This window comes from Astyanax mexicanus, chromosome 5 (assembly GCF_023375975.1).
Source record: "Astyanax mexicanus isolate ESR-SI-001 chromosome 5, AstMex3_surface, whole genome shotgun sequence".
NCBI classification, from domain to species: domain Eukaryota; kingdom Metazoa; phylum Chordata; class Actinopteri; order Characiformes; family Acestrorhamphidae; genus Astyanax; species Astyanax mexicanus.
Genome location: NC_064412.1, coordinates 49,007,205 through 49,022,124, shown reverse-complemented (window position 1 = coordinate 49,022,124; position 14,920 = coordinate 49,007,205). Strand labels below are relative to the sequence as shown.

Below are 14,920 nucleotides of genomic sequence, written 5' to 3'. Positions count from 1 at the left end.
CTTTTCTTTCAGAAAACCACACACATACACACACATAATTAACACAAGTACTGTACTTCTAGTGATTTATTATTTACAATAAATCTCCAATAATCCCCCCTGGAACATCTTCGTGTGCATTCTTACCGATGCCCATCAGTGGCCACAACTTTCCTCAAAGAACTTTTTATTCATCATAACAAACTGGAGGCCCCAGCGAGGATTGTGTGGTCATTGTGGATTTATTGAAGATTTTCCCAGACCAGAGAAGGAGACTGCCGCCTGCAGATGTGCGGCCCCGCCGTGCCGTACGGCAGCCAGCGTGGATGGAGGACTATGCCGTCTCCCTTCCAGCCCTACAGAGGTCCAACTACCCACCTCATGATGCAGCTTACTTACCAGAGCAACAGCGCTATCATAGCATGGAGGGAGCTTCAGAGAGATATGCCAGGATGTCGCCTCTCACACCTCCAGCTCTGGATGAAGGCATCAGGAATTCAGCACTCTGTCTACTTACCTGAACCAGCTGCCCCTCTTTACCAGAGTACACCTGCTGTTCCACGAAGTCAGCCCATCACTGAAGCTGGTCCTGATGTCATGGCTTTTCTGCATAGATTAGTGGATGATAACCAGAGAATACAGCAACAGATGTTGGACCTGCATAGGCGTCTCGACACCAGCGCTGCACTGCCACACTTACTGTCTCGACCGCCATCTGCCCTTCCTCCTTCTCTTCAGAGGTCTGCCCCACATCCACCACTGCGTCCTATTAAGCAAGAAAATGATTGGTCCCAGTCTTTTGGGCAGCCACCGCCTGCACACCCTAGCGCATATATGTTGCCTCCAGGAGATGACGTAGACTGGCCACTGCCTCCACCCCCCATAGCAGAGGAAGCGGAGCTGCTAGCCCCTCCGGCAAAGGACTTAATGGAAGAGCTTACAGCACGCCTGAGGGAAATGCACCCAATTCAGCCATGCCCTGTGCTGCCTCAATCTCCACTGCCAGTACCCAGGGTGCCAACACCAGAGTATTGTCAACCATACATGCCATCAGAGTCAGAGTTTGGTGAGCCAATATCTGCACCCCAGAAGGAGACTGTGTACCGTGGGCCCAAAGCAAAAATCCCTCCTTTCACTAAAGGTGATCCAAGGCAGTTTGCGAGGCTGAAGGATGCATTGGAGAATCTGCTGCCAAGGGACGCAACGGAGCGTTTCAAGTTCCAGATATTGGTGGATCACTTAAAGTATGAAGATGCTCTGCTCATTGCCGATTCATACACCAACTCCCCTCAGCCCTACACGGATACTATGGCCAGCCTAACAGACCACTACGGGCAGCCGCACCAGCTGGCCCTCAGGCATATCGCGGACCTGATGGATGCCCAGAGCGTTGCACACAACGACACCAAAGGCTTCAAGAGGTTCGCTCTCCAAGTAAGATCACTGGTGGGCCTGTTGAATCAGCTTGGGAAGAGTGGACAGACCGAGCTCTGCTGCTGCTCACACGTATAGCAGCTCCTGTCTAAGTTGCTACAGGACATGAGGGCGGAGTTTAAGAGGTTCCTGTACCCACAGCGGGTCACCATACCAACCCTCCTGCACTTCTCTGACTGGCTCAATTACGAATTGAAGATGCAGCAGTCTATGTGTGAGCCCCGGGACCATGATGAGAAGAGCAAGACAAAGTCCAGGACTGGCCGTCACCAAGATAGCAAGGGTGCCAAAGTCACTAGCATCTTGCACACCACAGATCAGCCTGAGAATGCCCCAGTAGCAGCCCCGCCAACCTCCAATGCCAAGCAGGCAGAGAAAACCGCATATTGCCCCTACTGCAACCACAACCAGCACTTCCTTGACCAATGTGCTAACTTCAAGCTGCTCACTGTGGAGCAGAAGACGGCTTGGGTCAAGACTAACCACAGATGCTGGCGCTGTGGCAGACTGCACCAGGCCGCTCAGTGGCCTTTACAGCTGAGCAGTTGAGTCTGGCCGAACACTCGTACCCAGTGAAGGCTCTTCAAAGAAAGCACAGGCACCTGAGAGGGATCCCACTCAAGGCTCTAGATGGAGTGCACCCTCTACTCTTGATTGGGTCTGACCACCCTCACCTTGTCACACTGGTGGAACCAGTGCGCCTGGGACCCCCCGGGGCTCCAGCAGCAGTGAAGACGAAGTTAGGCTGGACACTACAAGGGCCAATTTTGCAGAGGAAGCCACAGCCCACTGAACAGAGTTGCATGCACCTGTCAACCTTCTCCCCTACTGCTGAGCTCCTGCAGAGCGTGGAGAGATTGTGGCAGTTGGATGTTCTCCCCTATAGGAGTGAGAAACTGGTCACTCGCTCCAAGCAGGATCAAGATGCTATCCACCTGTTGGAAGAGAAGACCACACGCATTGATCCATCCAGCGATACGCTACTCCACTCCTACGGGTGAAGAATATGCCACAGCTGCATGCACCCAAAGAGGCCGTGCTGGCTAACCTCCGCAGCACAGAGAGACGCCTCTCGAAATATCCAGAGTGTGCAGCGGCGTACTGTGCAGAGATTGACAAGCTGGAGAAGGCCAGGTACGCCATCAAGGTGCCAGAAGAGGAGCTCAAGAGTGCAGCAGAATCGTGGTACATCCCGCACCACATGGTGTCCCACAACGGCAAGAACAGGATTGTCTTTAACTGTTCATTCGTGTACAAGGGAGACAACCTGAACAAACTGCTGCTGCCAGGCCCTACTCTGAGCTCCAGCCTGATCGGCGTCCTACTGCGCTTCAGAGAACATGCCGACCTGAGAACAAAGAGTCCTGATGGCCAAGTGGAGGTGTCCTTCTTGTCTGCAAGATCACGAGTGGCCCCAAAAAAGCAGCTGTCAATGCCCAGGCTCGAGTTGTGTGCTGCACTGACCGGAGCTCAGCTGGCTTCCCTTCTGCAGCAAGAGCTCACATTGCCCATCAGTGAAGTCGTGCTGTGGACCGATTCCACCACAGTCCTTACCTGGCTCCATTCCGACTCCTGCCGCTATAAAGTGTTTGTCGGGACACGAGTAGCTGAGATCCAGGACCTGACTGATGTCCATGCATGGAGGTACGTGGATTCGGCCAATAATCCAGCTGACGACATCACGCGAGGCAAGACGCTGCTAGAGTTAAGTCACAACAGCAGGTGGAACAAAGGCCCCAGTTTCCTGCAGCAGTCACCAGACTTCTGGCCTACAACACCCGCCCCAGTGCAACAGGAGGACACTGCTGAGCTGCGGAAACCTACAGTCTGCTGCCTCAACACGACTACTCAGAGCTCTTCGCCTCCTACTGCTCACCAGTTCTCCTCCCTCAAAGACATGGTCGAAGCAGTTGTGCAATCCCGCCACGGGGCGGCCACTAACCAGGCCAGTGTCTCTGCTGAGGACTACAGAGATGCAGAGTGAGAAGTTCTGAGACAAGCCCAACACGAGAGCTTCTCGGAGGAGTTTGACCTGCTACGTGCCGGTAAGCCAGTGTCAACGACCAGCCGTCTACGTGCTCTAGCCCCAGAGTACGACCACACTGTGTGTCTCATCCGTGTTGGAGGGAGGCTTCGCCGCAGCGACCAACTGGACCTGGATGCCATCCACCCAGTGGTCCTGGACCCTCAGCACAAAGTCACCCGGCTCATAATTCAAGACCTAGACGAGAGTCTGCATCACCCAGGGTCAGAGCGCCTGTTTGCAGAGCTGCGTCGCAAGTACTGGATCTTACAAGGCTGTGAAGCTGTCAAACGTCATCAGCATACTTGCGCAGATTGCCAGAGGTGGAGAGCAATGCCATCCATGCCCAAAATGGCAGACCTCCCACCAGCAAGGCTGAGGCTGATGAAGCCCCCATTCTTCTCTACGGGAATGGACTGCTTTGGCCCGTTTACAGTGAAAGTGGGCCGCCGTCATGAAAAGAGGTGGGGTATCCTATTTAAATGCCTCACAACCCGGGCAGTGCACCTGGACGTCCTGTCCAGCCTCGACACAGACTCCTTCCTAATGGCCCTCCGCAGGTTCATTGCACGGAGAGGCAAGCCTGCAGAGCTCCTATCGGATCAGGGGACTAACTTCCGTGGTGGTGATCAAGAGCTGCAAGAAGCCTTCAAAGACATGCACGCCACCCTCCAAGATCACCTTGTTAAGTACCAGATCCAGTTCCAGTTCAACCCTCCAAGCGCTCCACATTTTGGAGGTGTTTGGGAGCGGGAAGTGAAATCTGTCAAGGCCGCACTGTACTCTACTATTCAGCCTCAGCCTGTCCCTGAAGAAGTCCTGAGGACAGTGCTGATAGAAGTGGAGGGGGTGTTAAACTCAAAACCTCTAGGCTATGTTTCCACAGATGTAGCTGATGTGGACCCTGTGACACCCAATCTGCTCCTCATGGGGCGGCTGGATCCCTCACTCCCTCAAGCCATCTACACGGAGTCTGATCTGCTGAGCCGCCGCCGCTGGAAGCATGCTCAGGTGTTAGCAGAGCAGTTCTGGAGCCACTTCAACCAGCGCTACCTCCCATCACTGCAGACCAGGTCCAAGTGGCACAAGGACCCATCGCAGCTGCAACCGGGAACCGTCACGATGGTGGTGGACCCCCAACTGCCAAGGGCTCTGTGGCCTGTTGGTCGTGTCACCAGCGTCATCCCAGGAACAGACGGACGAGTCCGCACTGCTATCGTCAAGGTGAAGGGGAAGACCTACACCAGGCCCGTGGCACGCCTCGTCGCTCTCCCTTACTTTCCTGACATGGACACTGGTCAGCCCTTCCGCAAGTGACAAATTTGACAAATTCCATGCGGCCACGGAGGGGAGGGGGAGAGATATGCGCTGTTGTGGCAGGCAGCCTAAGCTCGGCCCGCGGCATTAATAACATTTCTCGGCAGTGGGGCCACTCGCCTCGAGTCTGACGTTAAGCGAAGTTTAAGGGTTAACTTTACCCAGCACTCAGTGCTTTATCTTTATAACTAAGGCTGTCCATACTAGAGTCCACAACTAGACATTTTAAAATGAATAAAACAGTGATGGAATGAGACACATGTATTAAAAATGTATTGGGACACATATTGAAAACGAATCTATTTCAGGTGACTCTCCGTCACTGAGATTAAAATACCAAAAGTGTGCAGATCTGTCCTCAAAGATCAATGTGATACATAGAATAATCTAAAGCAGACATCTCAAGTGTCCACTCCACTGATCCGCTCCGCATAAATGTATTTTCTGTGCGGTGCACATCATTTCCTGCATTATTTTAATGGAAAATCTTGAGCTGTCCTTAAACTGTCATTTTAGAAGCTTGTTAAATCACTCATTGTGTGTGTGTGTGTTGTGTAAAAGATAAACAAAGAAAGCATGAAAGATGAAAGAGAGGAGAAATAGCAGACAAATCATACACTATACAAACAATAGTGTGTGGAAACTACTTTTAATAAGTTTACAATGTAAACATTACTGATACAGGCCTTTAGTTCCATTATTTTTTTACACATAAATTTAGATTAGTAAAGTGGTCTTTTGATATTTTAAAATGCTTATAATCATGATCACAAAAATGATCATATTTATAAGACAAACATTACTTTGATTCCAAATTAATATTTCAATGTTGATTCATATTTATTTTGTATTATTTTAGGTAATGCTAAATGTTGTCTTATCATTTTGTTTAACATTAAAACTTGCAAAACATCCTTTTAACATTTTGATGTTAAGAGTTGTCAGCTGGGTTACCCATCTCCTACAGCATATAATGTATGTGATATTTTTGAATATGCTCACGTCTCGGTACTGTAAATACTGGACAATGTTATTATTAAGGCAGCGGTCTGATTGCTTATGTTTATGTAAAGTTGAATTATTTATTTTATTTACTGTTATGTCTCTTCTAACAGTTTTGTTTCTTGTTTTTGTTGTTTGTTTGTTTTTTTCTCTTTCTCTATAATTGAACATTTAATAAAATTGTTATATTAAATCTAAGGTAAGGCATTTTCTGGCTGTCAGTGCAAGCAATCAGAAAAACAAACTTTCTATTATTAACCTTGATTATTAGCAGCTGTGGTAAAGCAGGTGTCTACAAACTTTTGGACATATAGTATTTTAATAAGGTGGTATAACTGGGGTTTCTAAGAACCCAAGCAGAATGTAATTTTCTGTATCTTTATTAACTCTGATCAGGCTGATATGACAACGTTTTGTATTTAGTGAGTGAAATCTGGATTAAAATATAAAAAATTACTTTAGAATAAAAGGTTTTTAAGTTCTGTAAGGGCTGTGTAACAGTAATTCTGTTCTGTAGCAGTGGGGTCACACTCTGCTCTTGTGACAGTGCTTCAGTGCGTCAGCCAGAGCCTGCAGGATCATGTCTACATGACCTTTAGTGCTGTTACATCCCATCAACCCCACGCGCAGCACCTGCCAACCAGAGCACAGGTCAGTTACACACACAGAACACACAGAATATTAATGAATAAGTTACAGTTTTCAATATTTCTGCGTACATTTGACATTAAACTTCATCTGATTTTATGTAAAAGTATTTAAAAAAATCAAACAAATAGGACCAAATACTTATTTATATTTATTTATTCCTTTATCCTGTGAAATATAGTGGTGATAATGTCATGCTTTGGGACTCTTTTGCTGAATCTGAGCCAGTCACTGACAGAACTCTGAATTCTGCATTATTATACCAGCAAATACTTATAGAAAATATCAGGAAACCAGTCTGAGAGCTGAACCTCAAGAGAACATGGATCATGCAGCAAGACAATGACCCAGAGTACACAGAAGGTTCTATCAAAATAATGAAGTTAATGTTTCTAATCCAGGTAAAATGTTGTGGGCAGAGATAAAACAGCAGTTCATGGGACAAAAACTGCCAACATAGCAGAGCTGAAGCTGTTTTGAACAGAAGAAAGGGTGCAGCTAAAATTCCTGAAATTTTTAGCTGCATTTGTTGCTGCACAAGCAGGAACACCAGATACTGATACTCAGCCCACATCAGAAATGTGCTTCATTAATTCATTATTTCATTTTTGGGCCTTGCAATGTTTCTATCTCTTTGTGGATTTTTTGGATCTGATGGGTTATTTATATTATTAGGTTATTATAGCATAATATTTAATATATAATATTTCTAGAACACTTTAAATTGTTAAAACACATACCACTGCCTATTTGAATATTGCCCATATGTGTATATAGAAAACCTTTATAGAAAAATAGGCTTTAATGTAAACATATTTATTGTTCAAAAATAACAATTAATTGTGTAATTTACAAAATTGTTGTGAATTGAATTTTTTTTTTTCAGAAAAAGAGGAAATTAGCTTTTGGTTGCTAACTTTTGAGTGGTGTATTCCTCACACTAGATACTAAACACAGATATGTTATATTGCTATATGTAATATTGGATTTCCCTCAATAAAAAAGGTATTCTAAATGTGTAATATTTTTGACACATTTGTTTGAGTTGTTGTTTTTTAAGTAAAATTAATGCAGAAATATAGAAAATGATGCCCCCACTGTTTGGTATTATAGTTCAGTTCTGTTAATGAATAATTACAAACATGTGACTTCATACCATGCCAACAGAAGGCCCAAGGCCTCCAGAGATCTCGATGTTGTGATTCTTCATGATGTAGCCTGTGATCTCTTTCCACTCGTACCCTGGAGGAGCTACTATTGTAGTAACTGTGGGCAGTCTAGCTTTCTGTCAGACACAACAACAAAATACATACTGTAGTCATACTGTACTTTTGGGAGCAGATGTTTTTTTGTTTATCAAGCTTTGAGTACACATACAGTATATTTCCACATATTTGTGCACATTATGGCAATAAAATTATATCACAATATTTCAGGGTATTCTATGATAACAAACACTGTACAATGTTTTGTTAATATTCACCTGCAACAAAATAAATACAATAGTAGTATAAATAAAACAATTTTAAACATAAACATAGTAGAAACAAAATAATCTGTAAAGTTTTGTTTAAAATTTAAACTAAAATAAATTACCCAGACTCTGATTTTGTATAAAAAAATAATAATAATGTAACAAAATAAATAATACTGTATAAACAATAAAACTAAAATGCAGAATATTTAGTAAATGCATATATAATTAAAATATTACTAATTGTACAAAAAATACCCTTAAAGCTCCACAATAAATAGCAAAACATGCAAAATACACTGCTTTCAATACAGAATGCTGCTATTATCAATTTCCTCCTACTGGATAACCAACACAATAAATGCATTCAGCTACTAAAAGATGCACCTATTGTCTAGTCCCTGTAGAAAATACTGCCAAAAGAATACACAAGCCATCAAACCAAGCTGAACTGCTTAAATTGTTGCACCAGGAGTGGCATAAAGTTATCCAAAAGCAGTGTGTAAGACTGGTGGAGGAGAACATGCCAAGATGCATGTAAACTGTGATTAAAAACCAGGGTTCCACCAAATATGGATTTCTGAGCTTTTAAACCTGAATATAATATTAATAGGATCATAGCTTCATCTATATAACATTACCTTGTCCTCCACAAAAAGCTTCAGGCCCATTTTCTCCAGACCGTTATGGAAGTACTCTGCCACCTCTTTGTGTCGTTTCCAAGAGTTTTCAAGGCCCTGCGGAGACAAGAGATATTATAAATATTTCTCAAAACTTAAGCCATTTAAGATATGCGTACACTAAAAGTATTGGGACACTTAACATCTTACAATTCAGAGGGTACCATAAAAAATTAAGTAGGGGTAATGTGTCCCAAAACTTTTGTCCATATACATAAGTGTATAGATATGCAATTCTCACTGTTTCTGCCAGGATGGCGAGACTCTCTCTCAGGCTGTATAATCCAGTGACAGGTCCAGTGTGGTGATAACTGCAAAACAGAGAAGGTCAGGTAAATAAGCAAAATTCTTCTTTTAATGTTTCTTCTCTTTAAAGATCGCCACTATATAACCTAAACATTACACATGCATCCTTTATTATACTCCTTTCACCTTGTTCTTCAATGTTCTCAGCACCCCACGGAAGAGAAAACTGATTAGCATGGTGGTGGTGTATGAGGTGTTAGTGTGTGTTGAGCTGGTACACTGAGTGGATCAGATACAGCAGTGCTGCTGGAGTTTTTAAACACTGTGTTTAATCTCTCACTGTCCTCCACTCTATTGCACACTCCTACCTACAGCTGCTCCACCCTGTAGATAAAGTAAAGTCAGAGAAGAAGAAGCTCTGAATCTGTTGCTGCACAGTTTGCAGTGTTGCTCATCCTCTAGTCCTTCATCAGGGCTCACAGGACGCTGCTAAGAGTCCAGCAGTGACACTAAGACGTTTAAAAACTCCAGCAGCACTGCTGTGTCTGATCCACAATGGAACTACAGAAGCTCTCACATGAAATTCCCAGGGCTCACTCTGAGCTTTGATAGTGCAGATTAGTGATTACTGACCTGCGGACAGGCTTTCCATCACAGCCCCAGTAGTTGGCCAGCCAGCTCAGGTCCAGGAAGTAGGAGACAGGCTTGGTCTTCCTGTTGAAGATTTTGTAGCTGTTGTGGAAAAGAGAGAATCAAAGATGTTAGAGAGAAATCAGTCTTTATTTAACTTCACTCTCCACTTGACTCTCCAATGCTCTGTTTCTAAGGCGTTCTCACCAGGCTCTCTCACTGAAGGAGATGGGGGCGGTTCCTGGAGGAGCATTCAGGACCTTCTGGGAGCCCGTGTACAAGATGTCGATATCTGCAAAACCCATAACATACTTTTAGTTTTATTTGGATTAGATTATTTTATTAAAGCATTTACTGTGGGCATAGTTTGGGCTTTTTAGAGGGGCTTAAGTATCCGATGTACACAGACATCTGAAGTCTGAAACAGAGGGAGAGGGCACCCCTCATGTGCATATTCATGAAGCGCATGCAAAACAGAGAGGGTTCTAATTGGCCTGTTCTCTGCAAAGACTCAGACTGAGTCGGCCAATTGTTTTTTTAGTGTGGGTGGGCAGTGTTTTTTCCCCTCCTGATTGGGATGCGTTCAGGAGCATCATGGCTCCCATCAAAACTCATTTCTCCTCTGACTACTCTAAAGTATATCCATGTATGGTAAAAGTAAAAAAACAAAGTCTTGCCAGCTGTACAATTTGCAATAATGATTTTAGCATTGCCCAAGTGCACTAAATCATTGCAAAAGGCATTTTGAGGTGAGTTAATGTGACTATCTACTGTATCTATATGCAGTGGGGTGGTGGTCATCCTAAATCCTGAACTCACTAACTAACACACTTGTTGCTGAATGCAACGAAATCTTCACTGCAGTGTTGTGAATCCACAATCTAGTATACTATCTTCCCTGAACAGTGGAATCAGTTACTCCTACAAATAAAAAGATAAACTTTTTTTATACCCCTGATTTCAGAATACCCCTGATTTTTAAGTACCTTGCTTATCCATGTAGATGGGAGTACCTCCCAGTGCTGCGACAGAGTCAACCAGGAACAAACAGTCGTACCTGATCAATCAATAGACCATAAATACAATAAATTCTCTCATTTTAATTAAAGATTTAAACTGAAGTGATGAATACAGATCCACTAAGAACTGTGATTTTATGTGAAATATAATTTATATCATGTATAAAACTCGAGTTATAACAGATCTTACTTGTGACAGAGTTCCCCGATGCCATCTATCGGGTGCAGCACTCCTGTAGAAGACTCTCCGTGTGTGAGGAAGAACAGAACTGGCTTATATTTGATTAATGCCTATAAATATAATCATAATGACATCAAAAATATTATAGCACACTAAATCTACAACAAACAATTAAAACATATTTTATATTCTATACATTTAAATTACACACACCCGTTTTTTGTTAATTAATTATTAATTAAGGCATAATCTGAATAATGTAATTCAATATGTAGTTTGTTGCAGTCCAGTTATACACTAAAACCAATTAACTATTTATTTTCTTTACTTATATCGTCTTGTCTTTAGACTTATATTCAAACATAAATATTTAAATATAAAAATTTGCAGAAAAAAAAGATCTTATTAAAATGAAAATCATGTAATCATGTAATCATGTAAATAAAATCCTTTTTTTCTACTCCAAAAAAATATATAAAAACAATCAAAAATCTCTGAAATGTCAGCTTTACTGAGAGTTGTTTTTTCCATTCATCATAAAATTCTTACACAATCTAAAGAACAAAGGGGTGCTCTGAGTGCTCCAGAGCTGTCACTATCATAATGTTTCTCCATCAGCAGCGGGAGTGCGAGAGACTACAGTCGGTCATGCTCTTTTTGGGTAGGTACAGTAGGTGATGCTCTCTCTTTATCTCTCTTTCAAAAATGAATAAATACAAGGCAACCATGATGTGCTATTCTGCATATCATGTGTGGTATATGTGGGTTTTACACAGACCATTGTGTTGTGGGATTACCTGCTTAATCTCGTCATTGGTGAAATACCCGCCGGCAGATGTTACGATGGTGTTCACTCTGGCACCTGTTACACAGCAGAAGACAATCAATTGATCATAGCGTTTTGAGAGCATTTTGTACATTTAGTTTTGGTTTCACACTGCAGTTTAGTGACTGAGCTCACTGAACAACTTCACTAATACATCCTGTCATCATCATCTACATGGGCGGAGTCTCTGTATACTTGTCAATTCTGACACTATCAGTCTGCTTCTCTGGACTCTAAACTTTACAACAAAAACTCCAATTCCCAGCATGCTCTCTCACTGGACGTCCCTGACTCTGCTAATCACGTGATATTACGGCATTCACGTTCGCCAAGTTTCTGATTGCCCACACCTGGTCTGTCTTGTATATAAACCACACTCTTTCTATTGTTCCCTTACCAGGTATTAAATCTGATTCTCTAGCTCCTCTACTAAGCATTTCTTTTGTTTGTTTTTCGTATTGTTACCAACCAGTTTTTGTGTTTTCTGACTACTCTTTGTCTTGCCCTTTCCATCGTTTGTTACGGCTGCCGACCTAATTTTTGTTCTTGCCCTTTTCCCGCTGGATTTTCCGTGTATGACCCTTTTGCCTGCTCACTCTCTTATGTTGTTTATTAGAGCTGCCATTTTGATACTGACCCTGCTTGTCTCTGACTACCCCTGTAAGCCTTACCTTTTGTTAATAAATTGTTTGATTGGTATCTGCATGTGTCTGTCCTTAGTTTGGTCCATGAGACAACTTTACTGATTGGTTTGTAGAAGGTTAAGGCATTGGTCGGTAACATGTAATTGATTTGGTGAGTTGCCTTACCAGGTGTTGTGCCAAAATCAGCTTCCTGCCAAAATCTGACTCCCTTCAAGTGCAGGTGCGTAAGGGTTAATCTACAGTTACAGTAGATACAGGAATCACCAGCAAAATTTGTTGAACACATACTACTGTGTGACACGTGTGACAAGGGGCATACTAAAGGGACTTGGATTTTGGCACAACTTTGCTTTTTTTTCTTCTTTCATTATTTAATGGGTGACAATAGCCTGCCTCAACCTTCCTGTAACTGGTCTGAACCAAGTCAGAACTGTCTAAAAAAGTGTGTTTATACCGCAAACCAACCAGACCATAGTTCAGTTGCTCCAGACCAAAATCACCTCTTTTGGTCAAAAGAAATTTTGGCATCTATTACACCTGCTTTTTTGGTTCAGACACAATGAAATGTCAGAATGTACAAACCAAACAAAGCAGATGTAAAAACACACTAAAATCACTTGATATTAACAATCTCAGCAGTGCTATAATAGTCTGTACTAAGAGTTCTGGTACCGATTCTCTGTGCTATCTCTGCAGCTCTCTCGCCCCAGATGCCATTCACCCCGATCAGCACGCTCTCGCCAGCCTCCACTGAGTTAAAGATGGCACACTCCATGGCAGCGTGTCCCGGCCCACTCACTGCCAACGTCACCCGGTTCTGGGTCTGGAAGGCGTACTGGATGCCACTCTTCACATGATCCATAATCTACTTTAAATAAGAACAGATACTCAAATAAAATCAGGAACTGTACTGTATATACACTGACATGCCAATAGTCACAGGACAAAAATATGTCCCACGGGAGCCAAACAATGATGCACTTCTATCATAGTTATTTGTCTGTTTACATGAACAATTCTAGCAAGACACCACCAGTCACCATTATTACACCCCCCCCCCACTGCACTGTCCACTGTAGGTGGTAATATTAGCCTTCTGTGGTGTATTCCCAGCACACATGTAACCCATGGCTGCAAGTCCCATTACTTTTGGCATGTCAGTGTAATACATACTGGCCAGTTTGACCAAGTAGTAAAAACTAGGGAGACAACATTTAGAACATTTACAACATTTAGATCTAAACTGATGCAAAATAATGTATGTCATTAATATATAAGGCACTAATAGAAATGAACATGTTAAAATAAAAGTTACTAATAGAAATGTTCAAACAGACCATGTTAAAATAGAATTCACCGATACAAGCATATTAACACGAAATACATTTGCACTAAAAATCTAATTACTGTCTAACGTGTCTTTTTTTTTTTACTTTTTTTGCTAATCTAAACACCAAAACAACTACTTTTGCATTGATAAACATGGTTAAACATCATTTAACCATGAAATATTATCATTATTGCTGTATCTTATATTTTACTGTACATGTTTAATTTCTATGCAGAATTGCATCATATACTTATATATATATCTATCTATCTATATATATATATAGATAGATATGCTGTATTCCAGGTTGTTTAGAATTAATAATATTTACTCTGCCTGCTGAAAATTATAATACTGTAACACATCAGTAATTTTTTTATGATCTTTTATATTGTAAATTTAATATTAAAGACATTAAATCTGTATGAGAACATTATTTTATTTTTATTTATTTTTAATTATTTTATATAAAAAGTGTCAAACAAACCATAATGTTTTATACTTTAGATTCTTCTAAGCAGCACATTTATCTTTAAGGACAGATCTGCACACTCTTGGTATTTTAATCTCAGTGTCTTCATGAGGGAGAATCACCTTTTCTGCTTTTTCTTCACGCTGTGAAGCTCCAGCTCATCCCAAATCACCATCTGATCAGGTTCAGATCAGGGGATTGTGGAGGATAAACACTTTTTTTTTTACTGTTTACTTCATAATTATATGTGTCTCTTATTAGTTTTGTATTGAGTATCTACAATGTAGAAAATAAATTAAATGAAGAAATAAAGACAAATACTGATACTGTACAGGTACAGGAATAAATTGGGGGGGCTTTACCTCAATGGTCTCTGCGTGCAGGTGTCCCAGCATGGGCTGTGCTCCAGCTGTGGAGATTCTGGGAGGCACGTTGGACGGTCCCGGGCCGAGCAGGTAGCGGTGAGGGACAGTATAAGGCTGTAAGAGGCATTGCGGCGGCGGGACGGAGAGAGACGACATGCTGGTGCTGTGTGTTTAGACCCGATCAGAAAGGGAAAAGAGAAACTGCAGACTTTCCCAATCAGACCAGTCAGTCCCCTTGCCCTGTAACCTCCTCACCTCCTCTCAGACTGAGTTACTGCACAACAGATCCCCCACAGACTGCAGAAAATAACTCCTTTACCTCATTCATGCATACAGAGACTAGTTAAAAGTTGTGATAAAATGTGATAAAACAAAACGGATCACAGCAGCATATGAATATAGACTTACTTGTAAATGAAAATACAAAGCAAAAGACTTGTAACTTTTAACCTGAAGGCTTTTCAGAGTTCCAGTTTTACTCTGTAAACCACAGTCAGCTGGATTTGAGTGTTAATCATTGACAAATTCATTGACTTATTCCCCTGTTCACACACACACACACAACCTCAGTACGTAGTTCAGTAGAGAAATACCTGCAGGCTTATATGTAACTTTTTGGAATCTGTTTTAATGAGTTCACCAGTAAAATT

The 14,920-nt window shown here is 42.2% G+C and overlaps 1 protein-coding gene across 1 annotated transcript; it reads right to left on the bottom strand.

The window, feature by feature from the left end:
• Positions 1 to 5,386: 5,386 nt before the first annotated feature.
• agxta (alanine--glyoxylate and serine--pyruvate aminotransferase a) lies at positions 5,387 to 14,694 on the bottom strand. The gene is made up of 11 exons (XM_007253659.4): positions 14,268 to 14,694; positions 12,776 to 12,968; positions 11,431 to 11,495; positions 10,643 to 10,743; positions 10,420 to 10,490; positions 9,641 to 9,725; positions 9,437 to 9,535; positions 8,799 to 8,868; positions 8,519 to 8,614; positions 7,560 to 7,688; positions 5,387 to 6,388 (listed from the first exon to the last, which is right to left on the bottom strand). The coding sequence occupies exons 1-11, from the start codon at positions 14,424 to 14,426 to the stop codon at positions 6,281 to 6,283; spliced, it is 1,176 nt and encodes a 391-aa protein (XP_007253721.2). The 5' UTR covers positions 14,427 to 14,694; the 3' UTR covers positions 5,387 to 6,280.
• Between the last annotated feature and the right edge of the window lie 226 nt (positions 14,695 to 14,920).

Excerpts from the sequence above, each read along its gene's own strand:
- agxta (XM_007253659.4), bottom strand. The coding sequence starts at position 14,426 with ATGTCGTCTCTCTCCGTCCCGCCGCCGCAATGCCTCTTACAGCCTTAT. Across the intron at positions 9,726-10,419 it reads CATCTACATGGATAAGCAAG|ATATCGACATCTTGTACACG; the intron begins GTACTTAAAAAT and ends TGGGTTTTGCAG. Across the intron at positions 7,689-8,518 it reads AGCTTTTTGTGGAGGACAAG|AAAGCTAGACTGCCCACAGT; the intron begins GTAATGTTATAT and ends TGTGTCTGACAG.